This window comes from Theobroma cacao, chromosome 3, assembly GCF_000208745.1.
Source record: "Theobroma cacao cultivar B97-61/B2 chromosome 3, Criollo_cocoa_genome_V2, whole genome shotgun sequence".
Lineage (NCBI taxonomy): Eukaryota > Viridiplantae > Streptophyta > Magnoliopsida > Malvales > Malvaceae > Theobroma > Theobroma cacao.
Genome location: NC_030852.1, coordinates 27,905,439 through 27,933,195, shown reverse-complemented (window position 1 = coordinate 27,933,195; position 27,757 = coordinate 27,905,439). Strand labels below are relative to the sequence as shown.

General features: G+C 35.3%; 5 protein-coding genes and 1 pseudogene across 6 annotated transcripts in view; all 6 read right to left on the bottom strand.

The window, feature by feature from the left end:
• LOC18605434 overlaps window positions 1-2,941 on the bottom strand; it is a 3,716-nt gene extending 775 nt beyond the window's left edge. Inside the window, exons 1-2 of the mRNA XM_007038434.2 lie at window positions 1,774-2,941; window positions 1,543-1,691 (exon numbers count right to left, since the gene is read on the bottom strand). Of these exons, the coding sequence (XP_007038496.2) occupies window positions 1,543-1,691; window positions 1,774-2,706 (1,082 nt within the window). The 5' untranslated portion in view covers window positions 2,707-2,941. The remainder of the gene's footprint in view (window positions 1-1,542; window positions 1,692-1,773) is intronic.
• Window positions 3,373-8,530, bottom strand: LOC18605433 (DEAD-box ATP-dependent RNA helicase 7). Its single transcript, XM_018117420.1, has 14 exons — window positions 7,754-8,530; window positions 7,220-7,354; window positions 6,982-7,122; window positions 6,749-6,860; window positions 6,480-6,550; window positions 6,178-6,332; window positions 5,955-6,066; window positions 5,756-5,857; window positions 5,611-5,671; window positions 5,361-5,529; window positions 5,186-5,282; window positions 4,933-5,027; window positions 4,312-4,445; window positions 3,373-3,962 (listed from the first exon to the last, which is right to left on the bottom strand). The coding sequence occupies exons 1-14, from the start codon at window positions 8,225-8,227 to the stop codon at window positions 3,685-3,687; spliced, it is 2,136 nt and encodes a 711-aa protein (XP_017972909.1). The 5' UTR covers window positions 8,228-8,530; the 3' UTR covers window positions 3,373-3,684.
• On the bottom strand, window positions 10,231-12,022 carry LOC108661365. 2 transcript variants are annotated; one of them, XM_018117577.1, is made up of 3 exons: window positions 11,750-12,022; window positions 11,522-11,629; window positions 10,231-10,712 (listed from the first exon to the last, which is right to left on the bottom strand). In XM_018117577.1, the coding sequence occupies exons 1-3, from the start codon at window positions 11,864-11,866 to the stop codon at window positions 10,359-10,361; spliced, it is 579 nt and encodes a 192-aa protein (XP_017973066.1). In that variant the 5' UTR covers window positions 11,867-12,022; the 3' UTR covers window positions 10,231-10,358. The 2 variants fall into 2 exon arrangements, with proteins under 2 accessions (XP_017973066.1, XP_017973067.1); XM_018117578.1 differs by having other exon boundaries at window positions 10,231-10,682.
• Window positions 13,388-15,911, bottom strand: LOC108661179 (annotated as a pseudogene).
• On the bottom strand, window positions 16,930-19,543 carry LOC18605432 (xyloglucan galactosyltransferase XLT2). Its single transcript, XM_018117469.1, has one exon. The coding sequence runs from the start codon at window positions 19,091-19,093 to the stop codon at window positions 17,504-17,506; it is 1,590 nt and encodes a 529-aa protein (XP_017972958.1). The 5' UTR covers window positions 19,094-19,543; the 3' UTR covers window positions 16,930-17,503.
• LOC18605431 (CDGSH iron-sulfur domain-containing protein NEET) lies at window positions 25,075-25,855 on the bottom strand. The gene is made up of 2 exons (XM_018117594.1): window positions 25,456-25,855; window positions 25,075-25,356 (listed from the first exon to the last, which is right to left on the bottom strand). Exons 1-2 carry the CDS (start codon window positions 25,707-25,709, stop codon window positions 25,254-25,256), a joined length of 357 nt encoding a protein of 118 aa, XP_017973083.1. The 5' UTR covers window positions 25,710-25,855; the 3' UTR covers window positions 25,075-25,253.

Below are 27,757 nucleotides of genomic sequence, written 5' to 3'. Positions count from 1 at the left end.
TCTCTTTTGGGGGGGGGGGGGGAGGGGGGGGGGGTGCTAATGCAGTTTTATTTGGGGTCAATACAATGGCTAAGCTTGTCTTTGTAGACAAATGGAAAGAATCACGGGATCTTTCATCAGTCCTCAGCCAAAGATCTATATTTGAGTGCAATTAAACTGCACCTAAAAATATTTGTTCATGTCAAATAGGAGAAAATCCAGGATATATTGGTAAATGTGTGAAAGCACATCATTTTTCATAATCGAGTAGGGGAGAAAGAATTCGAACTTGGAATAATAATTCTAGAGGAGTGGTCACCTATTAACCTATTCTGCATCAGGCACACCTCGACAATTGACAGAGGTTCCAGAGTGAATAGCTAAGACCTAAGATATTTCAATAAAAGAATTGGATCAAGAACTGATAAATGCTTCTGTAAAGCTGAAAGCTTCCAAAAAATCCAAGTTTGTCACTAGATATTGGATTTCTAGTGGACGCTTCTTTTTCCCAGGGACAAGGCCATATGATTTCAATATTCACTACTGACCAAAATTCAGCCAAAAAAATTCCCAAACAAAGGATCATTTTATTTTTGTGAATGAAGCATGAACAGCATGCACTAGAACTAGTGGGAAGTTACCAAGAGGTTTAGCATTTGAGAGATAAGGGAAACCCAAGTTAGAAACAGTTAACTTGCTCAAAGCCACAAAGGGTGCAGAGACATGGCGCTCCTAAGCAAAATGTGAAACTCTGAATCTGCAGAAAAACACTTTCTAATATGTTTAGCAACAGTTTAATACTATTTTTGCTTTCAGTACCCAGTTATTTTGTATGCTTGACTAGACACGGGAGTATAGCGCTAATCTCAAGCAACCTGTGTGACATCAAACATGTTTATTGATACCCACTTATTCTTGGATATCACTGCCTAGGGGAATGCATATGTTACAAGGAAGATAATAAAAGAGGGCAAAAGAAAAGAACATCAGAAGTAAAACTCTCAAATTCTATTTGACAGTAGTTAATTTGCTTGAGGAAACAGGGATCTAACAAACCTGAGAGAGATTCTAGTTGACATGAAATGGATTCACAGAGTCATTGCTCTGCTTTGTTATTTTTTGTGGTATATCACACCTAATGGCATTGCAGATGCAGCACCCAGGCATCAGAAGAACTAAACTGGAATATTTAAAAGAAGAATACATCCAGAAATTTAAGCAGATGAGCACATCTCTTATGACGGACAAAGAGGTCACAAAGTACTGGATATTCCCATTATAACATCAAATTACATATAATATGTATACGCACACACATCCTGCAGAAGAAACAATCTATGAAATTTTGGCTTAAATATTACTATAAAACCTGTAATGCTACTCATGTATACTTTCACAAGACATTTTTCCACCAAGCAATCACCTACTCTTAAACTATATGATGGTAACAAATTTTCAGAGATAACTCATGTTTCTTGATTCTTCTTGATAAAACCCTGATTATCTTTATACACAATATAATTCAATTGATATTCTTCAAAAGAACAAATATAAAAACCTTACTTCCGAGAGAAGGGGAGTCTCAAGAGGAGCGCTGACATTGTGTTGACCAGATCAGGCATAAAGAACTGATATAGGATCAATTGTAGGATGGTAAACCATAAATTCTTTGTTATTTGTTCAGCTACATGTCGAGCCACTGCATGCGCAACCTAATCAGATAAACACAATTAAAAGATATCACTCCCACAGCCAACAAAAAATGACAATACTAAAGTGATGAGCAATGTATACCTCATGTGCAATTATGGTTGCTAGCTCGGCATCAGTTTTAAAATGCTCAAGCAACCCTGTGAACACCACAATCTTCCCACCAGGCAAACAAAATGCATTAATAACAGGTTCATTGATCACCATAAGTTCCCAAGCCAATCCTTCCAAATGAGACGTTGTCGGTTGCGACCCTCTCTGTTGACTTTCCTTCCTACTTTGCTGAACCCACTTATCATCAAGAATCTCATCTTCACGGGACCAATTCACCCCTGACTCCCCTTCCTTCTCACTCAATGGTGCCATCGTCTCATGTCCACTCTCATGTCCAAATGAGCTCCCGGGCGATTCATACACCAAATCACTCCATGTTTGATCATGGTTCAACCCTTTTTTGAGCGCATCAACAATATTTTTAGCTATCAGTCGCACTCTCACGCTTTCTGGGTGTAATGGAGGCAATATCTTTCCCTTAAAATTTGCCATCAGTTGCTTAAATTGAGCCTCTCCCATCCTTTTCTCTGTTTCTTTGGACAAGAGAATGAAATGCTTTCGCTTTGTGTAAGGAACAGTTTCTAAATTACCAGAATACACAGTAATCAAAACCCCTGAACCAACCAAGACAAATATCAACACATTTCTTGGATTTTGGAACCACCTTAGTGGACCCCGCCGCTTAAAATGTTGAACATGGTAACGATCAACATAGTAAAATCTCTTGGCACCATTTAAAAACGGAATATACCGATACTTACTAGAAATTCCTGGTCTCTGCGAAATAGAAGAATGTGAAGAGAACGCAGAAAACTTAGCTCTGTTAGCAGATGAAATCGAAGACCCAAGGCTCTGGGAGATTAGTGAAGACGAATCTTGGATTGGAGATTTGAGAATAGGCCTTGAACTGAAACTATTGCGCAGGGTATTGAGTGCAAACTTTGCCCTTCTGCAGCATGCCATGATGTTGGAAAATAAATATTCAACAGAGATTTCGAGTCATCCAAAGTTTCGAATTCTTTTTCTAGGAAAGGAAGAGAGGGAACGGCAGGCTGATGGAAGTACAACAGGAAAACAAAATAAGAAAGAGAAAATTGAGATAAAAAATGTGAAAAAAAAAAAGTAAAGCAAGACAGTAAGAGGTCTGGGTGGGTGTGGAGCTGTCTGGAATCTGAAAGGCCGAAACATGGACACCGGTGCAGTTTGTAATGCCAAGCAACAAAATTTTTAAAAAACGAAAATAAAAAAATTAGGTAAATAATGTATCTAATCTATGTTGTCGCTCATTTTCGCTAAATATTACATAATTTTTATTTGTCATTTCATTTATTAAAATTAAATAGAAAATATAAATTTTTTTCATTAACATTTATATTCAACTAATGTTACATTATATTCAAAAATTGAGAGTAAGGTGGATCCGCCCACTGCTTACTTGTGATGAAAAGTGGGTAAAAGTCTTTTACCGGATATGTAATCGGGTACCGTTACCTCAATTGAAAATCAATGACGAGATTTTCAATGGACATTTTTTAATTTCTATTTTAAGCTCAATTGATATGAATAAGACAATAGATTGAGCTTTAGAATATAATTTTGACAAGAACATCAAGAATAACATGCCTTTGATAATACTAGAAAATTCCATGGCGTCAATAATTATTTAAATGCAATTATGGGATAAGCCATAATTTGGATATTCTATATTCTTTTTTCTCTGTTTTGGTTGCGAGCAAAGAATACATACTCAAATGTAATTTTTTCTTACCATTTCAGTGAGAAGTAAGAAACACGGGGAGGAAGGCAAAACCCCCAGCAGATACACTTAATCATATAACGAAAACAAATAAAAATAAAAACGAACCTACAGATTAGCCACAAAAAACAAAATGAAAATGCCCTTGGGCTCATATTGAATATTTTCTTCCATCTTCAGGACCCTCACCATTTCTTGCTATTGTAGCGCCCTCGCCCACCACTTGAACCATTAGAAAACCTTCTATCAGAAAATCCACCTCGGCCACCTTTGCCTCCAGAGAACCTACCACCGCCTCCAGAGTACCTACCACCGCCTCCAGAGTACCTACCACCGCCTCCATTTCTATCACCAAAACCACCCCGTCCACCACCAGATCTCCCCCTTGACTGGTCTCTCTCTTGTAGACGTGGCAATTCTTTCTTCAACACCTCTAAGCTAACATTAGCTGCATTTTCAGCACCTGGAACCAGAAGGATAGAAAAGGGGTGTTAAACCTATACCTAAGATTACTAACCAGAAACAATGAATCCCAACATTCAAGAAGACCAGTACAACAAATACTTTGGCATGGGAAGAAAACTAAAAGCCTAAAACTCAATTCCTAAAAAAAAAGGAACTTAGAACATAAGCTTGACCAAGCCACACCAATCACATCACTTAAGAGAAACATATACACATTTTGTTTGGTGAACGGTGCTACATGTTTAACAACCAAAAGAATGAGCATGTTAGAGGAGCATCAAAGAAAAATATTAAGAACAAATGCCTCTATACAATTGAAAATTAAACTATCAACTAGAAAAAATTACCGGCAAGAAATGTTTCCACATCTTCTTCTGCCACATCAAACACTGCACCCATTCCATCAGCAGTAAGGGTCATACCCTGCACTGACTGCACCTTCTCCTCAGGCAAGAATCTTTTTAAGACACCAAAAACAAATCTAATACATGAAATAAGAAAGGGGGTCAGAAAGAATTAATCAAATTCAGATGGCTCGGTAACAAAAATTGAAAACTAATGGTGCACATCCAAAAGTTCCTCAAACTAATTAGTTATTTTAACCAAGGTACAAATAAATAAATAATTTTTACAACAGAAGGCTAGATTAATTACTGGGGAAGGATGATAGAAAATAAAGGAATTGATCCTTAGAATTTCATATATCATAGATTCAACTCATTCCAAATTCATAGTTATTGTATTTTGGGTTATTCAATTAGGGTATTGTGTTCGTTATAAACATCTTTTATTGCAATTCTCAGTAGCTTCCTATTTATTGAGATTATTAAGACTGAGATATCTTGAGATTTGAAAATTGAGTATAGAATTCCTTGCTTTTAAGCCCTTGAGTTGTTAGTGATATCTATCCCCTTTACATAAACTATATCAATTACAAAGATAAAAAAATGAAAGTTTCATGAGCTTACGAGAGTGTGTAAATAGGTTTTCCAGCTTCGAGAAGTAATGTAACATGGTTCTCCATAGATGTTAGAAGGGATCTACTCTTTATCTCAGAGTAACCCTGAAAAATAAAGCAATAATTAGTCTTTTGAACCAAAAAAAGGAAACCAGAGTTAAATTTTTATTTTTATTTTTATTTTTATATTCCAAACACCAGAAAGAGAGTATTCATAATATGAAGAGAATTGAACATCCATTGGGGGTAGGAAGAGAACTCACAGCAGCCTTGGCTAGTGCTTTGGCAAGTAGATCTTCTGCTGATAGACCAGAAGTTTCCAATAACTCCTGAGCAACAGACTTGAACGCAGGAATTACGCTGCAATCTCATTGAGGTTAAGATTTAAGGATGACAAGATACAAAGAAGAGATCAAATAAAACTATTTGCAAATATACCTGTCAGAAACTTGGGTGATTATTTTTGCTGCTTCTACACCAGCAGATTTAGCAATATCAACAGGCTGAGGTGCAGATATGTGCTCAAATTTCACACCAGATTCTCTTTCTATCTTAGATATGTTTGATCTTTTAGGATCATAAAGCATGACGGCGACTCCAGTATTGCCTAAAATATTAATAACTCTTTCAGTATCTTATCAAATTCTCACCAACCAAATCAAAAAGGAAGGGCTAAATTATCATTTACCTGCTCTTCCTGTACGTCCAGACCGATGAATATAGGCTTCTACATCACGTGGAGGCTCACACTGAAATAGACTTATTGATAGATAAATATAACAGAATCAAGAACACACAACAAAATTTTGAAAAACAAGTGTATCCAAACAGACCTGGATAATTAACTGCACATCATTGATATCTAATCCTCGTGCTGCCACATTTGTAGCCACTAACGTCAAGAACTTGCCTGACCGGAACCCATTAAGCGTGACCTACAAGCACATAACAAAATGAGTACCAGTAAAACAACAGAGTTTGTTTGGCTTTAGGGAAATAATGATAAATGATGTACTCCACATAACACTTTACCTCACGTTGAGCCTGCTGTATGTCCCCATGCAAAGCCCGGGAGCCAGCCAGCAAGCCAGCAAGCTCAGAAGCAGAATCCTTTGTCTCAGTGAAAATAATAGTTCGTCCACCACTGAATCATATCCATCCCACAAGGAGGAATGACGAAAATAACTCAGCCAAATTATCGAAAGGAAATCTAAATTGTAGCAATAAAAATTATTTTAAAACTAAAATACCAAACCTGCTATAACAACGAATAATATCTGGGATCAGCTGGGACCTTGCCGACTTAGAACAGGGTAAGACAATATGCCTAACATTGGTACTGGCCTTCATCTTCTCATTACCAACAAGATCGACAGTCTTCTTACTTGTTTTAAGAAACCTTGCAGCAATCTGGCGATGAAAAAAATTTTCAATCAGATAGGTAAATAAAGAAAAACAATATCCAATTTCACATTTTCAATTTGAGTTCTTATAGATGTAGAAGATCTTGGAGCTAATAGAAATACTTCAATGCATGAAAGAAGTTAAGAAACATACACCCTTCACCCAGTCTGGCAACGTGGCACTAAAGAGAAGCGTCTGAACTTTACTTGCATCCTCTACCTTACCTGAAAATTAAAATATCTTCAGTAATTTAAAAAGAAGAGTGATGCACATAGGGGTCAATAGTATCAAATAATTGGTATAAAGGCACAGGTGTTCCTGTACACAACAATGTAAGGTATTTACTTCTCTAACATTCATATTAAAAAAATGTACTACCCAACCACCACCCAAAAAAATACAGCATACACAAAAATACATACCTAATATAAGTTCAACATCATCAACAAATCCCATTCTCAACATTTCATCTGCCTCATCAAGAATTCTAAATTGCAATGAGCCTAAGTCAATATTCCTCCTTTCTATGTGGTCCTGCACCATTTGCAAGAGAACACCAAATGTCAGATAATAGAAGTATTAAAAAAATGTATAGAATTTAATGACATCTCTAAAACTAGCTAAACAGCTTGAATTAATAATAAGAAAAGGTTACCTTTACACGTCCAGGCGTCCCAACAACTATATCAACCCCTCTCTTCAGTTTCATCTCTTGGCTGTGGTAAGGAGCTCCTCCATATAAACAGCATGATGTCAACCCCAACACCTCGCCATAAACTTCAAAGTCATCAAATACCTAGAAACAAAAGGTTAATTATTATAAACTTCACAGATAAAAAAAAGGCACTATCAAAGAGTCTCAGGTCTAGAGAATAAGGTTCAAAGTGCTATACCTGTTTAGCCAATTCCCGGGTTGGTAAAAGTACCAGGACACTTGGTGCCCTGCCATATCCAGTCTTCCTTGATGTTTTTGCGGGGCCATTTGTTAAAGACTCCAATATAGGCAACACAAAGGCCAGTGTCTTACCCTGCACAATTGCAAACAAGGCTAAGGAGTTACTTAAGAAGAGAACTTCCAGAAACAGTCGCACAACAATGGTTTTAATTAAGTTAACAAATTTCTGTCCGCCAACAAAGCTACACAATCATAACGCATTAATCATAGTTCAAACTTCAAGATTAAGCAAACAGAGAATACCACCATACATTTCAGGCAATGTGAAGCATTCTCAAAATTATGGAGTTGATAATCAATTAAATAGCAGCACAATTTATCACATAAAAATCTTCAACATTCACAATAAAATCCTTGGTCCTTATTAAACTAAACACATATCCAACGGTAAAATTCTATCTGGAATTAGCAGCCACTAATTGAAGTGCACGCATATTTAAAGATAACAATAAACAAAAACAAAAGACTATACCTGACCGGTTCTGGCACGCCCAACCAAGTCAGTGCCATCAAGAACAATATCAAAAGTCATGGCCTGAATCGGAAACAACGACTCAATCCCTTTCGACTTCAGCTTCTCTCTAACTGCTTCCGAAATCCGAAACCTCGAAATAGCATTTGGATCCTCACTTTTCCCTTCATCTTCCTCTTCCTCTTCCTCTTCCTCCACCTTCGGTTTCTTTCTCTTCTTATTCTCGTTCCCATTCACCGGCTCAACGAGATCCGAGCTCGTCTCGCTCCTCTCCTCCTCTTCCAACTGGAGCTCCGAAGCCTTTCGCTTCTTCCTACTCTTCTTCAACTCCGAATCATTGTCCTCCTCTTTTAGCCTCGGCTCCTTCAGCTTCTTCATCTTCTTCTCGGTTTCTGGAGTTTCGAGAGCAATCTTCTTCTTCATCTTTTTCTCTTCTTTCTTTGCTTTGAGATCAGATAAAGCTAAAGAAGGCATTAGATTAGATAGTTTACAAACTAACAATTCAAAAGCTTTAAATAGAAATTTAGAAGTGTGAGGGGAAGTAAAAAAGGAAGAGTTTCTTCTCCTGCTGCGAAAAGTATGTGGCAGTGAACGCAGTAGCAGGAGGGAAAGAGGAAGGCCGAAGAAGCTAGGGTTTACAATTTTATAGTTTTGGCGGTGGACTCGATTTCGGCCGTTCGATTTTGAAACCCTATTTAGTATATAGATGTTTGCCGTTAGATTGGACCGCCTTGGACTAATGGAATAAGCCTTTCAAACGCTTATAAAATAAAAATGTCTGGCGTACAGCTTCGAAGCAAAAGGTGTTATTAACCGAAGCAGTGAGAGCCGCAGAACTGGCCTAACCGATTCTCCATAGGCTATTTGCAGCCCATTAAAGCCTGAAAAAGCCCAACCCATTTCGGATCAGGTTTGGGCTGTACTATTTTCTAGAGTTCAGTCCAAATGATCCGGTGTTTTTTTTTAATTCTATAAGTAATGTATTTTTATTCAAATTAATTAAACATAATCAATAATATTAATATAATATATAATAATGTGAATATTTTAAAATTTTGAGCCCATATATAAGTATGTTTAGGACTACGAACATCTCTACTTTGAAAACACTCGTTAAAGTGATGGATTTGCAAATTCTTTTACGACTAATGTGACTGTTACATGCTAAAACATTTCTAACAAATAGGTGATCACAATGCAATGGCTTGAATAATTGCTTTCATTTGATCAATACATGCGTATCAATTATCTTAGAAGAAACAATTGACGGTAGCTAATTGCTAAAAAACATACGTAATATCTCCATTGCAACCCTTTGTTTATGGTATTTTCACAAGTAGAAGGTTAGCTTAGAGGTTTCTTAGATTAGATAAAGTTAATTAACCTTATATTCGCTTTAAATGAATGTAAAAGAGTAAAAGAGTAATACTCCTAGTTTATTTTTCTTATTTTGCTATTCACATAGAATTTTACAATATAGATGTATTTCAATTTTATGACGATAGTAAAAATTATAATTATAAAATAAAACACTCAATTCTAGGTACTTTTCTTATTTATATTTTCTGTTTAAAATTTTATTTTAATTTATTGACTCCATGTAATAATAGAGAATATTTATTTTACTGTAACATCAAAAGTTATGCACGTAAAATGATTTTCCTTACTCTAAATGCTCATCCGAAACTTTCCCATGATCATGTAACTTGAAGGTACAGTTTAAATCCTCTCCTTTGTACTTTTTATTTCGTAATTAATAAAATTTAATAGAGTAACTGGACCCTGCATAAATTTTCAGCATAAAAAAAAAAAACCCTTTGTTCATGGTCAAGGAAAACCGTATGTTAAGTTAAATGTTAATAAAGCTTTATGTGCCAAGGAAAAAGAAAATGTTAATTAAGCTCCTTTTAACTCCATTACGTGCTTACACAAAGCAACCTACCTTGTTAGGAAAGCATCAGCAGATGTTTTACCTCTCGAGCTTTCCCTAGCTCCAATGAATAAATATAAATTGTCAAGTCCTCATCGTTCTTTGATCAACTTACTTGGCGTCATTCCTGGCGCAAACAGTAGCTGCAACAATCCAAAATATGCATGGAGAGTGCACTCTGAAGCTCTTGGATTCAAGATTCATTTACTGTCTCCAAATACCACAGTTCTGGGCCATGGAGCAGCTAATATTGTGCCTTCTCATACACACTAATTGCAATACTCTGTCACATGCTCTTTCTCAACATGTCAGAGAACCATCCAATTTTTAAAAGATTAATATCCAACCAGTACCACCCTTTCCGACCAGAAGGGGATCACTGTCCTCCCAAAATTGCAATGAAATAAAGATGCAGTCCGACTACCAACATGCAACAGTCCAGTGTTCTTAACCAGCATGAATTGCAGTGCAAGAGTAAGTATTAACACTGACCAGCATAATGCAGCAAGGCTACCAACATGCAACAGTCTAGTGTTCTTAACCAGCATGAATTGCAATGCAAGAGTTTGTTATTAACACCGAACAGCATACTTGAGAGAAAAACAATGTCTATACTTCAAATCACAGTCTACAATCTTTCGTAACATGGGTATTACAGACTTTGCAGACACATACTTATAAGAGTGCACAGAGAGCGAACAAAATAATCACAAACAAGAACGATCTCTGACCAATCTGTCGATGCGAAGAAGAAGCAGTGTTGCAATAATTAAATCCATACCAAATGTCACTAGGAATGAAGGTGTCATAGTAAAAAGTAACAGCCCTCGAATTATAACCATAAATCTTCACACTCTCAGGCTTCCAACCATCCGGTCCAGATCGATAGAGATAAACATAGCAGATCTGATATGCACATGGTCCGTATATCTCAAATGTATCTGAAGAACATTGTTCAAATGTCCTAGTGGATGGATCATCCAACCTCGGTACATATATCTGATTATCAGGGGAAACAATCACAAATACCTACAATCAATACCTTCTTCAACATATCAGTTTCATATATGTCCTAAAAATTTAATACATCATAAAGCATCTCAAGTACCAAATTGTGAAGATGGTTTTATACATTAATTTGTATGATAATAACAAAAAAACCTCCAGGGTGAATGCTGTTTCATATTTTTGAGGTGCAAAAACATACTTGAATTTGATCTCTAAGACATAACATATGTTCTGCTCTAAAACAAGACCATAATATATTATATTATGAATACAATTATTATCCTTGCCTAATTCATCCCTCTGCAACATTTATTCACCCGCAGATGGATTAACCTTGAGCCATGGATACTTCATCAAAAAATTTATGATATTTGGTACACAAAGTTTTCCCCTTTTTTTATCCAAAAATGCAAATTCCCATTGGCCAAAAGCAAGCTATGAATCTTCCTACAAGCCTACAACATCAACCTAAGCAGATGAAAAACAAAACAAATTTCACGGAAATTTTGTGATCTTTGATCCACTTAAAGTTATTCCTTGGAATTTTTAACAATGATTTAATTCGTTTCATTGTTGCAGATATTAATTAAACTCTAATTTTTCTCCTGAAGTAACTATCACCCCAGAATTACTTTCTTCAGCCAATTTATCTATGTTTGACTTGAAATTTAAAAAAAAAAATGGGAAAAAGAGACATCTTAATTCACAGTAACATGAAAAGCACCAGCAAGGGAATTCAATTTCCATAGCAATAGATTATCTGAAAGGCTAAAACGGGAAAAAGCATGCCACTGAAAAATTAACGTGAAGTGGGAAAAAAGAAGACGAACCTGATTACCATAAGCATCCCCAAAAGCGATACTGATCTGATCTCGAGTGTAACTAGTTGAGGAACAGCTCGTTGAAATAACTACCGAGTAAGAACAGCTCCCTAAATTCTTTTCTCATTTTTTTTGTTGTCATAAGAAATGTGGGGAAAAAGACACTTCATTTATAAGAACAAAATTAATCAAACAAATACGATAATTTTATTGACAGGGGGTTGTTGGTAACGATACCTGTATATAACTGACGTTGAAGGACTCAAAAGCTTGAGGCTTCTGGCTGATCGATTCGGCTTCACAGAGGATGAATATGCAGCCAAAATAGAGTAAAGCAAAGGCTGTTCTACTCATGTTCGCTTTAAAATAATAATAATAAAAAAAAACCCTTCTTTTGCTGGATAAAAAGAAGAAGAAAGATGGATAATGGATGAAAATGAAGAGGGAAAAGGAAAAGAACTAAAAGAGCACATTTATGAATGTCAAACAAAGGGAAGGATTGTCGTGGATAAGGGCAAACCTGTCTTTCAGCTTTGTTTGTTAGTGTCTTGTTAAGTCCTTTCCAGAACTCCCAAATATGTGGATTAGCTTCAGTTTATGGTGCCGGCCGCATCAACTAATGTTTTTCTCTTGGCACCTTTTTTTAGTATTTTTTTTTCTTTGAAATTTAAAAAAAAAATTAATATTTAAAAAATTTATAAATTATTTTAAACTTTTAAAATTAAATATTATTTATTATTTTATATTACTTAATATTAACGTGATATATTAATATATTATAATAAATCATAACATATTAATATAACTTTATAATACAATTAATATTTTTATTATTCACGTCAATATCATGTGTATAAAATTATCAAATAATATTTTAATTAATAATAATTAATTAATTTTTAATTATAAAAATTTATTTAATAAAAAAAATATATAAATTTAATTAAATATAATACAAAATTAAATAATTCATAAATTATTTAAAACATCATACCTTGCTTTGTGAAATAACTAATTTTGTTTTTAGATTTTATTTTCATATTTTCAATAGAAAAATAACGAATATTTTTCAAAATTTTATTATTGTGAACAACCAAATATTTAGATGAAATCATTGTATTTGACTTAATATTGTTAATTCCTTAATTTTTTATTTAATAAAATTAAAACTTTCAAATTTTACTTTAATTATAAGTAATTATCCAAAATAACAATGCGGTACTATTTTTTGAAGTGAAAGAGATAATAAATAGGGGAGCTGCAGTTTCCTTGACGAAGTTTAAAAAATAAAAATAAAAAAGGGCCGGCTTGATGAAAGGTGAACTTCCAAAAGACAACTATTTTGTCTTTTTGCACAGATGTATTGATGTGAAGCCACCATTTGAGTTTGACATCATTTACGCAAGTCGATCTCATCTCAAGATGGGCTGTTCAGTCGCGCAAGAAGATTAGGCCTTGATGCCACCCAGGCGAGACAACGAAGGCAAGCCTGGACAAATCGTGGCAACTGGGTTGCACCTTTTATTTGCCGAGTGAGGTTGGGCTACAACGAATCTTTACAAATTGTGGCTAACAAGGATGATCAAGAACAGCACGTCGACCCAATGAAAAGCATTCAAGAGCAAAAGGACGCAGCCCAAACTCGACTCCCCCGTCCCCAACTTTCAGAAAAACAAGACGGAAAGTACTCTGTTTTGTCCTTCGCAAATATATGTTTCCAAGATCCCAGCCAAAACAGATGCACAACCTGTTAATGCTAGAAGAGAACAGGTTCTCTTGACTCCTAGTAACAAAGTTTTCCTTCTCGCTTTTGAATATATGTTGATCCAGCAATATAACAGTATAAGAAAACGAATCAAAAAATTGAAATTAGCATCATCTTTTAATTCCGCTGCCCCTTGATCTTCTCAACACCCCTGAAAGAGCAACGTCAAATGCATCTTCCGTACTCTCCAAGCCCTTTTCAGGTTTTGCATAGACAAGCTTTGGTATATTCTCAATCACCTTTTCCCTCATTCTCCTCGCTTCTTCTCTGCTATACTTCTCAAGCACACCCTTAGTCGAAGTACCCATTTTCACCTTTTCATGGTCTATATAAACAGAGAAACTCTCTGGTTCACTAGGTAAGAACCACTCGTATTGATCATAAGCCGTTCGTTTCCAGAAAAATACAGCGATCGAACCGGCCACCATGCAGTCAAAAACAGACCTCCTCGTAAAGCTATCACCTCTTGGTTGCAAGCAAAAATCAGAGCCCAAAAAGGCCTTAAGAACCGCTGTGTTACCCTTACCACCGGCGCAACGAGACCCAGCGCAGTCTATAACTTGACACGAGCCCGACTCGCTTTGACAGTGACTCAGTAAGATTCCGCGGAAATCGTTCTTGATTTTCCACCGTGTCCCGCCGGCAAAACAGAAGAGTTTTTCGCGGTTCTGTCTACGAACATAGTTTTGCCACTGTAATATATCAGAGACTGATCTTGGGTCAGTAGGGTAAGGAACACCTATGTCACGGTAGTCCCAGGGGTTTTTCTCGATCAAGAGACGAGTAATATTCCGCATGGCTGGCATGTTGAAGAAGCTGGAACCCCAATCATTATCAGCAGGCCGTCGAAAATCCCACGTGATGCGTCCCAACGTGATGAAATGATCTCACCCATTCGATCTTTTCCAGTAGGGTTGATCCTGGACCAAGCTCAATAGCCTCGCGCAATCATCATCGCGGGCTTTGGCGCTGTGATTGAACCAAAGATATTTACCCACCGCAAGTCCACCATAAAAGGGTATGTAAAAGGCCGTGGGAGATTCCGGTTCCAATGTTCTACACTTGTGCTTGAGAACCCTGTTATGAAAAATAACTTCTAACATAAACTGGTCAGTCCAACACCACGCTGGGACCAGACCCCTTGGTAAGATGGAGCCCAGCTCGGTGGCTCTCCAGCCAAGCCCCTTGTTGAGGAATGGTCATGGAGGAGAGCATCGAGCCAGGAGATGGAGGTCAAAAGTTCCTAAGGTTCTTCTTTAAATTTGATTAATTAAAAATTAAAATTTCAAATTAAAACCAATAAATTGATATAATTTAATGCAAAAATTAATAATATGTAAGAAATTAATTAAAAAGAACATCTATGCACAAAATTTGATCAATATATATTACACAGTGAATTTTATTTGAATTTTCAATAAAAGTCTTTATTTGAATAAAACATCAAAACAAATTCAAATTATTTGAAATTTTATATGATTTATCTATGTATCAAGATTTTTCAAAAAATCAAATTGTTTTTAAAAATTTAGTATTTATCTGATTTTTTTAATGGAAAACCTCGCGAAATGTAATCTAAAAGCCGTTTCTAAATCTTGCTAAATTTATATGGATCACATTTAATATAATTTATCATTTTACCAAATATATGTAGAAAGAAATCAACCAAAACAACAATAAATAGTAATATTTAAACACTATCCACAATTGCCTTCAAACTTAAAAGATTACCATTCAATTTTTCCACTTATACCTACATGATTTCATTTATCAAAATTATACATAATTAAATGATTTGCTATCCACAATGTTGTCAAAATGTTTGCTTTTATTTTTTAAAATTTTACTTTTAAATGATGAACCCTTATTTGGTAGATTTGTAAACCATAAAGTATACAAACAGAATTAACATTTGATTTAACAATAAGTAGATACATCATTATTTCATAAAATCATAAACCAATCCTTTTTTTTTTCTGTTAAATAAAAAAATAACGTAAAAAGAAAACCCAAAAACGTACTAAGAAAATGAGAAAAATTTCAATGAATTTCCATTTATTCATTGGTCAGGCCTATAAATGCATTGATGTGGTTGAGAGATTTATTAGCACTTATATTTTAAATATTACTCCGTACGAGACAAAATTGTTGAACTAGTACCTACAAAATTTCTCTGGGTTACGGATTTGAGTTCAAATTACGATTGATTGTACTGGACCCAATTCCTTCCATTCTCAGCCAGGTTGGAGGCCCATTTTATTAGCTTACGTGTCGAATTTTGTCTTCACAGCCCATCGATAATCGATCTCTAGCATGCCTGGAGAGGCATTCTTTTGCCCCGAATCCTGTAAATGTGGAGCAGGCAACAGCTTCTAAACCAATCTAGTCTGGAATTATTAATTCATACACAATTCCACATGTTAATGCAACAAATGCAGAGCAGTGTCAGTCACTAGTCACCGTCTATTTGAGCAAAAACTTGTCATGGCATTATAGCTAGCTAGCGACTAGCGAGTCGCATTCAACATAAATAAATTTCACCCGTTGAAAACGAATTTAATTTGAGTGCCAAATCACTTTCATTCAGATGCAATCTACCTTCTAACCTTGATTGTCGCCGATGACTCGTGTCATGTAAAACTGATTTTTTAAAATATTTTTTATTCTGTTCCTAACAATAATATATTTTACTAGTAATCGCTTTTAACTATTAAAATGTTGAAATTAGGAGATTAGGAGCTCGATTGTCAGTGTTCACCTGGGCTTTTCTAGATTCAAATGATTTGTTTATGTAGCCGTTATAATCAGTAAAATTAAATGTTGCTATCGTTTATCTACTTTTAACCTAGCTCTGATGAAAGTTGAAACTGACCTAAACAGAACTCCACAGTACTGCCCCATTGTCTTACTATCTGTTATACAATAATTTATGTTTACCTAGTTTTATTGCTGGTTGTTGCTTACGCTTCAACAAGAATAATTCCTCCATCAGAGATAGTGTGATTTAACGTATTCACTTAATTAGAAAAGGTTGTGAAATTCTATTGTTTTCTCCTTGTGGGGGGCCTACAGTATTTTTATATGTAGAAGAGCAGAGCTGCAGTGGCTTGAGAGAAAGAAAAGTAACAAAAGATTGAGATTCCTTGTTGTTTTTATGCCTTTTTTTCCCCTGAGACCGAGAGGCCCACCATTAAAGATGGTTCAGCTTCTTATATTCGCATGTAAAAAGCACCACCTACCAAACACTGGCTTAAATCTCAACAAGAACCTGATAGCATATATTATAATAATAATAATAATAATGTGCATATTATATAGTAAGCTATTGTGAAATGTTTCACTTTTGTTTTTTACCCAATTATGACAAATTCCAATCATATTCCAATTTGGGAAAAACGATACCCTTTTCCAACTTCAGTTAGTCGGGGTCTTCAGTGCCGCCGCTGCCGCGTACGAGTTGTGCCACCTGCACAACACTGCTCAATCCAACCAGTTTTTATACGACTACTACATCTGAAAGAATGAAACCAAACCAAAAACAAACAAACCAGAGAAATGGGAACTTGAAAAACTTTAGAAAAAAAAAATTTGAAGAAAATTATAAACAATGTAGATTGTGAAGAAGATATACCTTAACAAATCAAACTCACCATAAATTAAATATATATAATTTTTAATGGTGCAATGAAATGAAATCTCAAAAATCATATTACACGTGCTTCCCAAAAATCTCAGTTGTCCTTGCATGCTTATCGTGCTTGTCCCACTCCACCCATCAGTATTGGCCCAGTCCTCCTTAAGCTTCCAGCCAGCCAAAGATTACAGGACCACCCCAAACCTGTTGGTCCTTCCTCATTATTACACGATCCTCATCCTTCTGGTAAAAAGGCCAGCAGCAAGCACTACCCAGCTTCAACTGTAAAACCTCCCCAACTGCTGCACCAGTAATAATACTGAATCTCTGGCATACATCTCTCCAACCAAAAAGTTATATCCGTAATAACTCATAAATAATACATCCCATAAAAGAAAAAGAAAAATACTACTATATTGTTATTATTATTATATGTGTACAAAAATACAAATTACAACAATGTGGGAAAGAATAGACATGCCTCTATCACATTCTATAAAAATTAAATAAATAAAAAGAAATTCTACTCTGAAAACCTTTATATTGGGTATAATCCTATTTTGTCCATTCTTTTTTACCCTCACCTTGTAAATCATTTCCACTTGTATCCTGGCTGCTCTTGCTCCTCAATTCTATTTAATACTCCATCAATGGCAACATCGAATGCATCCTTTATACTCTCCAAACCCTTTCGAGGTTCTGCATAAACTAACTTAGGAATATATTCGATCACTTTCTCCCTCATTATTTTCACCTCTTCTCTACTGTAACTTTCAAGCACGCTTTTAATAGATGTCCCGTTTTTTACCTCGTTACGGTGGATAAAAACAGAATAACTCTTGGGATCACTCGGTAAAAACCACTGGTACTGAAGGTAAGCCGTTCGATGCCAGAAAAAAACCGGGATCGAACCGGCCACCATGCAGTCAAAAATTGACCGGCGGGTGAAACTGTCGCCTCTCGGCTGCAAGCAAAAATCGGAATCCAAAAACGTTTCGAGGATCGCGGAACTGCCGTTGGAGCAGCGGGTACTCGCACAGTTGACGGCCTCGCATAACCCCGACGCGTTCTTGCAATGGCTCAACAGCAAGCCTCTGAAGTCGTTCTTGACGGCGCCACGTGGCGCTCCGGCGAAGCTGAAAAGGGTTTTGCGGTCACGGTTACGGACGAAGTCTTGCCATTGCAAGACGTCGGAGTCCGTTCTGGGATGGAATCCAGTCGGGTAAGGCACACCGACGTCGAAATAGTCCCAGGGGTTTCGTTCAATCAAAAGGCGCGTGATATTTCTCATACCTGGCATGTAAATACATCTGGAGCCCCATTCTTCGTTTTTGGACCGCCGGAAATCCCATGTGATGCGCCCCATCGTCATGAAATGATCCCAGCCGTTGGAACTGTTCCAGTACGGTTGATCTTGCACCCAACTCAATATCATCTCGCAGTAACGATCACGATCTTTTGAACTATAATTGAACCATAAGTGTTTCCCCACGGCGAGGCCCGCGTAAAACGGAATGTAAAACGCCGTTGCGGAATCGGGTTCCATCGTGCGGCACTTGTGGTTTAGAACACGGTTGTGGTAAATAATTTCCATGGCGAACTGGTCGGTCCAGTACCATGCTGGGAGTAAATCCTTCGGTATGATGCCAGATAATCCCGTGGCTTTTCTCCCGAATCCGTCGTTGGATAAAGCTTCGCAACGTGAATGCCATGGGTCCAACTTGGCACAATTATCTAACAACTCTTTGTTGAAAACAGCCGGCAAGTTGTAGACGAATATACGGCCGGAAGAACACTGGTCGGGTTGTGAAACAGTGGACGAAATCGAAATGTCGGCAGCTTGTAGGTTGTGGGAGGAAGAGGAAAGGGTTGACGAAATGTTAGCCGAATTTTGGAGGAGGTGATGATCGGCGGATAAAGGGGAAGGGAAGTGGGTTCGGCGATGGGAGAAAGGGAGGGCGCGAGCCATGAGGAGGAGGATTATCTGGAGTGAGATGATGAAAAAGAGTAGCCATAAGCGGTGATGGCTAGGTAGAAAGATATAAGGTTGCAAATGGAGAGAGTTGGAGGAGTTTTTGCGTTCGATTGAACTGAGTTCGGGGGTTTGGGGTTTTTTAGGGGACGGTATGGGGGTGCTGGAGTTGGGAAAACAAGGGGATTTTGGGGTTGATATTGGAAGCATCAAGATCTCTTTGGGAGCAGCTTTTTCTGAGGTTTAGGCGGAAGCAACCGACCGGAAAAAATTGGTGCGAGTGAGGACCGGTGTCGGACGGTCTATAGTTTCTGAGCATGGAGCGTGTAAAGTGGCTAAGTGGGGCTGCAGTTTTATTAGTCTTTCCTTTTTGGTAAGAGTTCAAGACCTCGAGAACTTGGAGGACGTGGTATTTGTATACGGGACTTTCAAGGCTAAAATGGTAGCGGGGAGAAAAAGGCCAGGTGGCTTGGCGTTACCGGCTGCCGGGGCAACCGACAGAGTGTGGAGCCTTCTATGACTGACACCTGGCTGTATATTAACTTAAAAGCGTTTCTCTTTCTGTTCTTTTTTCTGCTTCAGGGAAAAAGGAAAGTACTGTACCATAATGAGCTAAAGGCAAGTAAAAATGGAAAATCCATGACGGCAGGGGAAGTTTTCAGTTACTTGAGTTAAAAATTTACATTGATATTAGCTTGTACAGAATTCGATTAAAAAAATGAATAGCATAAAAATTGGTTACTAAAATCTATATTAAATAAAAAATGTAATTACTAATTATTGAACATTAAAAGTATGTTACTCTTTATTCAATCTTTATAATTTTAACTTACTTTTAAGATTATTGAGTATTTTAAGTGTACAATCTATTACACGTTGAATAATATTTAAATCAGCAATATTTTAAAAAAATTGTTTCCAAGTAAAAAGATCTTTTTACATTTGAGTAGTAACGCATACTCGACTTTTTTTTTTTTTTTTGTATACAATTTTCAACTCTTAATTTCCAAATACTACAGCGTCCAGGGTCATTGTGATGATGAAACACTTAAAAGTCCAAGCTCCTAGAGATGACTCATGACGCAAACTTCGCCACGTGGAGATCAGACTGTGGGGTCTAACGAAAACCTTGACACCTGTTAGATTCCGTCGTTGATAGGCGAGATCGAGATCGTTTTAACCATTAATCTAATGGTTTTAAAACACCTTAAGCGGGCTTCAATTCCTATTACAAATTCATTAAGCTGGCAAGTGGGAGGTGGGATCCGGTGCAGCTGTGGCTAGCTGTCGGGACGTACGTGGCACACTCTGAGATGGGTCCTAAGAGAACGAAGGGCCCCCCTAACATTCGAGCAATGGCGACAAATTTGCTTTTGGAATTCTGTGAGGCAAAGTAAAGAAAAATTATTGGGTGAGCGCCATTAGAATGGTGACAAATTGGCTAGCAATTGGACACTTGGCAGAATATAAATGGTGAAAGGGCTTCAAGTTGAGCCCACAATGTGTAACATCAAAAATGACTTGAACGGTCAATGCGTGTTTGCACATGATGAAGCTTCGTAATTCATATACAAGGAAATTGATTTGTTTGGCCTTGGTATTACATTATTTGAGAATAACAATAATTTGTGCATTTTAGGTGTTTATTGGACAAGTCTTTTGGTGTAGAAACCAGCCAGACTAGCAAAGTCATTTGAGAATGAATAAATCATTCCAATTACATAAATGATGAAAATGTAACAAGCTTTTATGTGAAATACATAGCATCCCAGTTTTATAAGCTTGACGGTTAGATCTTTGTGATGCTTGGACAGTAATTAAAGGTTTTTTGAGGAAACTTAATCATCGAAAACACGTATCATCATATTAAAAAAATGCTTTCGTTCCACACACACACACACAAAAGAAGGGCATAATGAAGTTTGATCCACCGACAAGAGAAACATAAATGGCATGTGGGCAGAGGAGCCCAAGAAAAGAATTTCTCCTTCAATGCTATTGCCAAAGAAAAAGTCTGGTCATGAATTTAATAAGTATGGTGCATGAATTGGTCTTTGATATCAAAAGTACAAAGAGGAATTTTTCACCCTAAGTTCAATAATGCAAGACTTCTTCTTCTTGTTCTTCTCTCATTCTTTAAGTATCTTTTTGTCCGTTAAAGGTAACATTGGCATTATTATAACTTTTAATATGCTCAAATATTGAAGAATTGTCGTGACTTAGGTTTAAACCAGTGTAGATGTATAAAAAAGAATTGACACATGGGAGTTTAGACGTTGCCGGGACGTTGTCTAGGCAGGAACATTGACGACTCTGCAAAAGGAGGAGCAAGTGAAGAAATCTTCAAATGTTTTGTTTATTGTAGACAAAGCATTAGTGGATGATCTATCAAGTACCATGTAATATATGTGTATATATATATATATATATATATAATAAATGAAGATGTAAGTGTGGGATTAAATAATTTTCAACGCACCAAAACTTGGAACATGTTGGATTGAATGCACACAAGAAAGTTTGACTTTGGTCATGTGTATACCATAAAATGTTATGGGTATACATAGAGTAATCCTCCAAATATTTTTAATTTGGCAATGAGGAAAAATATAGAAAGGGTGTAGAAATTGATTTTTTGATTAATTTTCTGTTATGGTCTGTTTTTGAATACGGAAATTCAACTTCTTTAGAGAAGAAACATATTCAAAATTCCTTTGCTCTTCTTCGAAATTCGGCTTTTATTTTGTGGACTTGTGAAAAGCTTAAGAAAATCTAAAATCACTTTGGTAGGGAAATGTGTACGTGCAAGGTACTGTAAAAAAATTGCTCTGTAAAAGTGTAATTTGAGAGTTTTAAATGTTTGACATCGTTAGGGAAAAAATGTTGCGAAGAGTAAAAATGTTTAAATATAACATGAGGTTAAAAAATAAAAAATGAGTCATTTTTTACATATTTTTAAGTTATTATTGTTAGGATGTATCAAAAATAAATTATTGTGATATTAAATTTTAAAACGTACAAAAAAAATGTCTGGAACTTTTTAAAATTAATATTATTTCAAACTAAAAATATTTTTATTTTTTTGTAATGCACTAAAATTTTATTTTAAATTCAATTTCAATGATTTAAAAGATAACTTTTAATTAAAATATAAATAAATATTTTATAATTTAATACTAAAAGTAATTTTGACGAATACAAAAACAATTAATTAAAAAATACAATGAAAAATACTTTTTGATCCAAATCAATATGCAATTGACATTGCATGTGGGACAAAAATAATTTTTGACATCGAAAATACAAAGCCAAACGGGTCATTAGTCGGATATATAGAATTATAGATCCCTAATCCTAGGCCTGATTTTGGGATAAACCCGTGGTGGGGTATTAAGAAAATTATGGGTTGTTTCTTAGGACCAAGGGCACTTGCTTTTTGGAAATAAAATGGCCCCCGTCGCTCCTTTTGACTGTTTAATACCCATTAAGTCGTTTGCTTTAGTTATCATGGGTTCTTTAGTGCCTTTTTTGTCCAATGATACATTGTCGTATTTTAATTTAAACATCACTTTATCTTTTATTTTTTGGACACTTTTATATTTACTTTATCTTTCATGGAGGGCGGTTTCTGTCTTGTTTTTTTTCAAAGGAAAGTGGAATAAGATTCACCCTCGGAGTCCTAGGAAACGGTACTAGTTTAAAAGTTCACTAAACCATTTTTTGAAGAAAATAGAATCAATTTTTAAGGTTTTCTAAATTGGTTCAAGGGTTTTCAAATTAATTTTAGGATTTCATGAATATGATGGAGGGCTTTTTGAATCGATTTTAAAATTTACCGAATTAGTTTTAAGGTTTGTTGAATCGATTCGAGGGTTTATTGAATTGGTATTATGATTTTGTGAATCGATTTTAGAGTTTATTGAATTAATTTTAAGATCTGTTGAACTAGCTTAAGGGTTTGCTGAATGATTTTAAAGTTTGTTTTATTGATTTCAAAGTTTCATGAACTGATTTGAAGATTTTTTTAATCGGTTTTAGGATTTGTCAAATTAGTTTTAAGGTGATGAATCAATTTTAGGGTTTATTGAATTAGTTTATCATTTTATGAACCGGTTTAGAGTTTTTTTTAAACAATTTTAGAATTTGTCAAACCGATTTTAGAATTATTGAATTGATTTTATGGTTTTTTGAACAAGTTTGAAACCTTTAAATTTCAAGTATAGAGAAGTGAACAAGGAAAAAAATAAATGCAAAACCTTAACAAAATCAAAAAAGTGGAAAAAAAAAAAGGAAGATGCGGGGTATTCGAGTTATAGGGTTTTTGTGAAAAATGAAAGTGATTTAAAATTGCTTCATGAAGAGCTTGGTTGCTTCATCGAGTTATATATATATATATATATTTCTGTATAGATTAAAATATTTTGTTTTTTTCCAACCATGTAAGCTTTGTCTCCCAATAGCACATAGATTTTGGAATTTTTTTTAAATTCTCAAACAAAATTATATATTTATAAAATTATTTACATACATAATTTAATATGCCACATGCATTTACTATCATATCATAAGATTTTAAAGCTAATTAATAAATTTGTGTTTCCAAATTTATATATATATCATTTTGAAATTGTATTTACATCATTATTAAATTTGTATGATCCAACACTTAACACAATATTAGATTTTCAGAGAACATATTTTTCACATAAAAAGATCTGTTTTTAGGAATTCAATTTTCGATAAAGTTTTTTTTTAACAAGGATGAGATTGAATAAAATTCTTAAAGTCGAGTATTCTTCGTTCGTACTAAAAAAAGAAAGAAAGAAAGAAAACTCTATATGCGCAATCAAGTAAATAGAAGGTTGTTTATCTACTTGTTGTTTATTTTGGTTGGAAACGGGAACTGATATCACCCGTGTACTCAACCAGAAAGGGGGGGTTGCCTGCCCTATTGCCTTTTTGGATGCTTCAAAGTTGTTAATTGTTTTTTGTTTTTCCTTGCTTCAAGTTCAAAGGTGTTCAATTTGATCACATGGACGGCAGCTTGTTCTAAAGATTAGAATATTTATGAGAAGCTGGATCCATCAGTTTATGGTTTACTCTCATTAACTAGCCCAACGTGAACTGCATTAATTCCAGTGAGCTATGTTGTTAATAATTGAATATAAATCAAACCAACATCACCACCCTATTTCTCGAATGGCACGTGGACATGGACGAAAATATTAAAATTAGATCAAGTCAAATATTTTTTTTCTTTGTCAAACAAATTAAAAAAAGTCAAATACTTAAAATTTTAAACAAGCATAAAAACTTTACAGCTTGATTTGCTGACATCTGGGGATATAAAGGCCGCAATCAAAGCTTCCACTGCCCTGTATTTTAGCCCCTTCGGTGAATCTCATTTGAAACGGTTTTAAGCTCACCTTACGTTAGAAATTTTGAATAAATATTTCATTAACCTTTTTCCTCAACCCCTAGGCCTAATCAAAGAGAGTTAATGTTAACTTGCATAAAATTTAGTTTAATCTTTATATATATAAAACTAAACTTGAAGTTTTTGTTGGAACGTTCTTTATAAAAAAATTTATCGAGTTATGTGCATATAATTAAAAGTAATTAAGAGTCAGTAATCTAGTATCTATATTATAAAAAGAGCACTTTTATAGAATTTATTGAAAATATGGTTCTGATTTGAGTACAATGACATAAGAGAGTAGAGTTAATAATGTCAAAAGGAAGATAATGAGATATGAGATACTTTCATGTATTATTGGGGGAAAAGTAAAACCACTTCTTGTGCTAGGGTGACCATTGGGCCAAAATCGTGGGTCATGCCAATAGTTCACATCACAACAATCATGTTCGAAACTAAAATTAAAGGTGGGTAGAAGAACTAGCACCCCTTTTATCAATAAGCCTATCTAGATACTGACCTTGAATCTAAGGATAGTAAGGAGACCCAATCCATGACTCTTTCCTTCTAATGGGGAAATACCGGGTAACCGAGTGTGGGGAGGGGCGCTCATGTATAGTTGGTGATTGACTGCAAAGTTCAATCATCCCTTTCACAATAAATCATTCAAGAATAAAAAACGATTCGCATTTCTGAAAGCCTTAATTAAGTTAATGTACTCCTTTAACATAATGAAATTTACTGTTTCTTTTCGTATTGCTACATGTTTGGAGCATTGCAGTGAGTATGGCATGTATGAAAACATAATCGAGGGACAAAGTAAACAATATCAAACCAGAGAGCTCAACCCAATCAAAAAACAAGCAACACAAACAACGTTCCCCTAGAGAGGCCTTTAGTAATCAAAATTAACACGGGAAACCAAAACATGATTGACAAGCCAATTATAAATTGTTACTGCTTCTTCAAGAGCAAAGGCCCAACATTGTCACCAGTAGCCTTGTTGTGCTTTACATGGCTCCCATCGCATAGAGGGAAAGTCCCTGACCTCCAACACCTACATGTTGTACAACACAAAACCAAATAAAATAAATTCAGCCACATATAAAATGGGTATTTTGACAAGAAATAGAAAAAAAAAAAAGATAGAACCAACCTGCAGTAAGCAGTAAGAGGCTTGGAAAGCTCGGTGACCACAACAGAGTCGACCACCTTCTCTTCGGTCTTCCTTATTTCTGGGTTTATGGTTTGACCCTCTGCCCTGACCACCACAGCCGCTGAGCGCTTAGGCCTTGCATTAATGGTAACAACACCAACACCAACACCAACACCAGGGCTTCGCTTGGGCCCTGCAGTCGATAATAAGTTGTGGCAGAAGCCAGCAACGTATGTGCTCATAGTGGACGCCATTGAAAGAGATAGTCTGAGAGTTGAGTTGGATTGTTGACAATTTTGCTGTTTGTGTCTGTGTCTTTCTCTGCCTTTAGATGGCAAGTGCGGGTTTATCTTTAGGATCCACAAAGTAGGTGACGAACTTGTGGAGAACACGCTCTCTATCAATGTTGTGAATGCAACCAGTGACACGTCATTTTGTACGGGTTAAACATTCTACCTATTGCTTCTTGCATTCTCTTTTTGGTACCGATTGTTTCTGTCATTGAAACTTTGCCTAGTTCTTCTGACTAAAAAGGGAAATTGCCTGGTTTAACTTGTTTCTTTTCAATAAATTTTGTTGGCACTAACGCGTTAAAACTATAATCAGTTTTCTTTTATCTATATTTATATATTACCCTAAACCATATAAAAGAAATACAGGATGGTAACACGACGTACTAATACTATGAAAAACAGTAGAGACAAACTCTTTCCTTTGTATTTTTGGTAAAAAAAACAGTAGAGAAAAATCTGGTCATGTAAAACTGTGAGCCCTATGAAATATGGTGACTGAGGGTAATTGGGCCTCGTTGTCGACTTTCTTCAGTTCTCTTGTGATGGATAGATGGATCTTATTCCGAAATAAAGGCCCGGCCCTGACGAAATATATTCGAAAGTGAGGTCATGCAGGCCTAAGATAGGCCTCGAGGTTAGCCATTTCCATCGATAATAATCATGTTAATGGCAGACAAGTCAACATTTCCATGATAAATAGTTATTTACGTTTAAGATACCCCTTGGAAGTGGGAGGAAAAGCACCCGTCAAATCTGCATTATTCAGCATGTGCGCACACTGCTGGCTGGAGAAATTAGCAATAAGCCATGGCCCATACCTAACGATGTAACGCACCAACCACAATCTAAACACACTATGAAACAAAAACGGGGAAGAATACACCGTCACGAAACCAATTTAATGAGAGGCTATCAGCAAGTCGATTCTTTCATGGAGAAAATATAGAAAAGGTTTTTTTATTTTTTGCAATACCTGAAACCTGATTTTGATTTTAGTTATTCCTGTGATAATGACACGGATAGTTAATATTTGCCAACCATCAAAAGCATAATTCTTTTGTTAGTACTGTAAAAATAACTTTTGAGTAAATTTGTTATTGAAGTAATAAACTGTTGGTTTGACAGCAAATAGTAATAATTTATTGTCAGCCAGGTTACATTTATGTGAGCAGCTTGTTAAAAGGTCACACTAAATAAAAACATTAATCATTGATGATAAAAATTAATTAATGAGTCACTACTAAAGTTTAAGAGCTCGAGTTACACATTCTCTCAAAACAAATTAATCAAATATTTAGTTAATTGTCATCAGAAAACTAGTATTTACAAATTATAAAATTAAATTCTTTAAAATAATATATAAAGTTAAAAAATATATATTTGAAACAATAGAGTTAAAATATTTAATTTAATGAATGCATGATAAAATTATAAACATTATTTTTTATTTAAAGTAATGTGCAAAATAATAATTTAAATTTAACATATAATTGTTAAGATAATGGTACAAATTCAATAATTTAATGATACAATTAGAGTACAATATTATTAGTCGATTAGTTAGCTAATTACATAATAACGATTAGTTCATTAACTAGGTAAATTATTAATAAAATTAATCTTATATGTATAAATATATATTAAAAATATAAAATTTCTTTCATTGTAATAATAATAATATAATTTATAAATTTAACTCGTTGCATAAAAGTCTAATTATAACAATGGAAACACATACATCAATTATAAATCATAAATTGACTTTAACCAAAAAAGGTTTTCAACTTTTGAAATGGTAAAAGAAAGGTATTTCCATCTGATTTCCCATATAATAATGTTAAGCATTTTCTTTATTTCTTACAAAAAAGAAAGGATTTTCTTTAATATCACGCAACCTGCTATCGTCACAAATATGATCCCGCCTGGACAGTTGAAATCTCAATTAACGAACCCAAGCTACGTCTATAAACCTCCCTTCTTCGATCCAGATTTCCAATTTAACCGAGTAT

What these genes read in the sequence shown, in the direction of transcription:
- LOC18605432 (XM_018117469.1), bottom strand. Translation starts at nt 19,093, where the DNA reads ATGCTTCCAATATCAACCCCAAAATCCCCTTGTTTTCCCAACTCCAGC.
- LOC18605431 (XM_018117594.1), bottom strand. Translation starts at nt 25,709, where the DNA reads ATGGCGTCCACTATGAGCACATACGTTGCTGGCTTCTGCCACAACTTA. An exon ending in CCTCTTACTGCTTACTGCAG is followed by an intron (nt 25,357 to 25,455) that starts GTTGGTTCTATC and finishes TACAACATGTAG; the next exon opens with GTGTTGGAGGTCAGGGACTT.
- LOC18605433 (XM_018117420.1), bottom strand. Translation starts at nt 8,227, where the DNA reads ATGCCTTCTTTAGCTTTATCTGATCTCAAAGCAAAGAAAGAAGAGAAA. An exon ending in AAACCTATTTACACACTCTC is followed by an intron (nt 4,446 to 4,932) that starts GTAAGCTCATGA and finishes TTCATGTATTAG; the next exon opens with ATTTGTTTTTGGTGTCTTAA. An exon ending in TGTGGAAACATTTCTTGCCG is followed by an intron (nt 3,963 to 4,311) that starts GTAATTTTTTCT and finishes TTCTGGTTCCAG; the next exon opens with GTGCTGAAAATGCAGCTAAT.
- LOC108661365 (XM_018117577.1), bottom strand. Translation starts at nt 11,866, where the DNA reads ATGAGTAGAACAGCCTTTGCTTTACTCTATTTTGGCTGCATATTCATC. An exon ending in TCAACGTCAGTTATATACAG is followed by an intron (nt 11,630 to 11,749) that starts GTATCGTTACCA and finishes AAATGAGAAAAG; the next exon opens with AATTTAGGGAGCTGTTCTTA. An exon ending in GGGATGCTTATGGTAATCAG is followed by an intron (nt 10,713 to 11,521) that starts GTTCGTCTTCTT and finishes TATTGATTGTAG; the next exon opens with GTATTTGTGATTGTTTCCCC.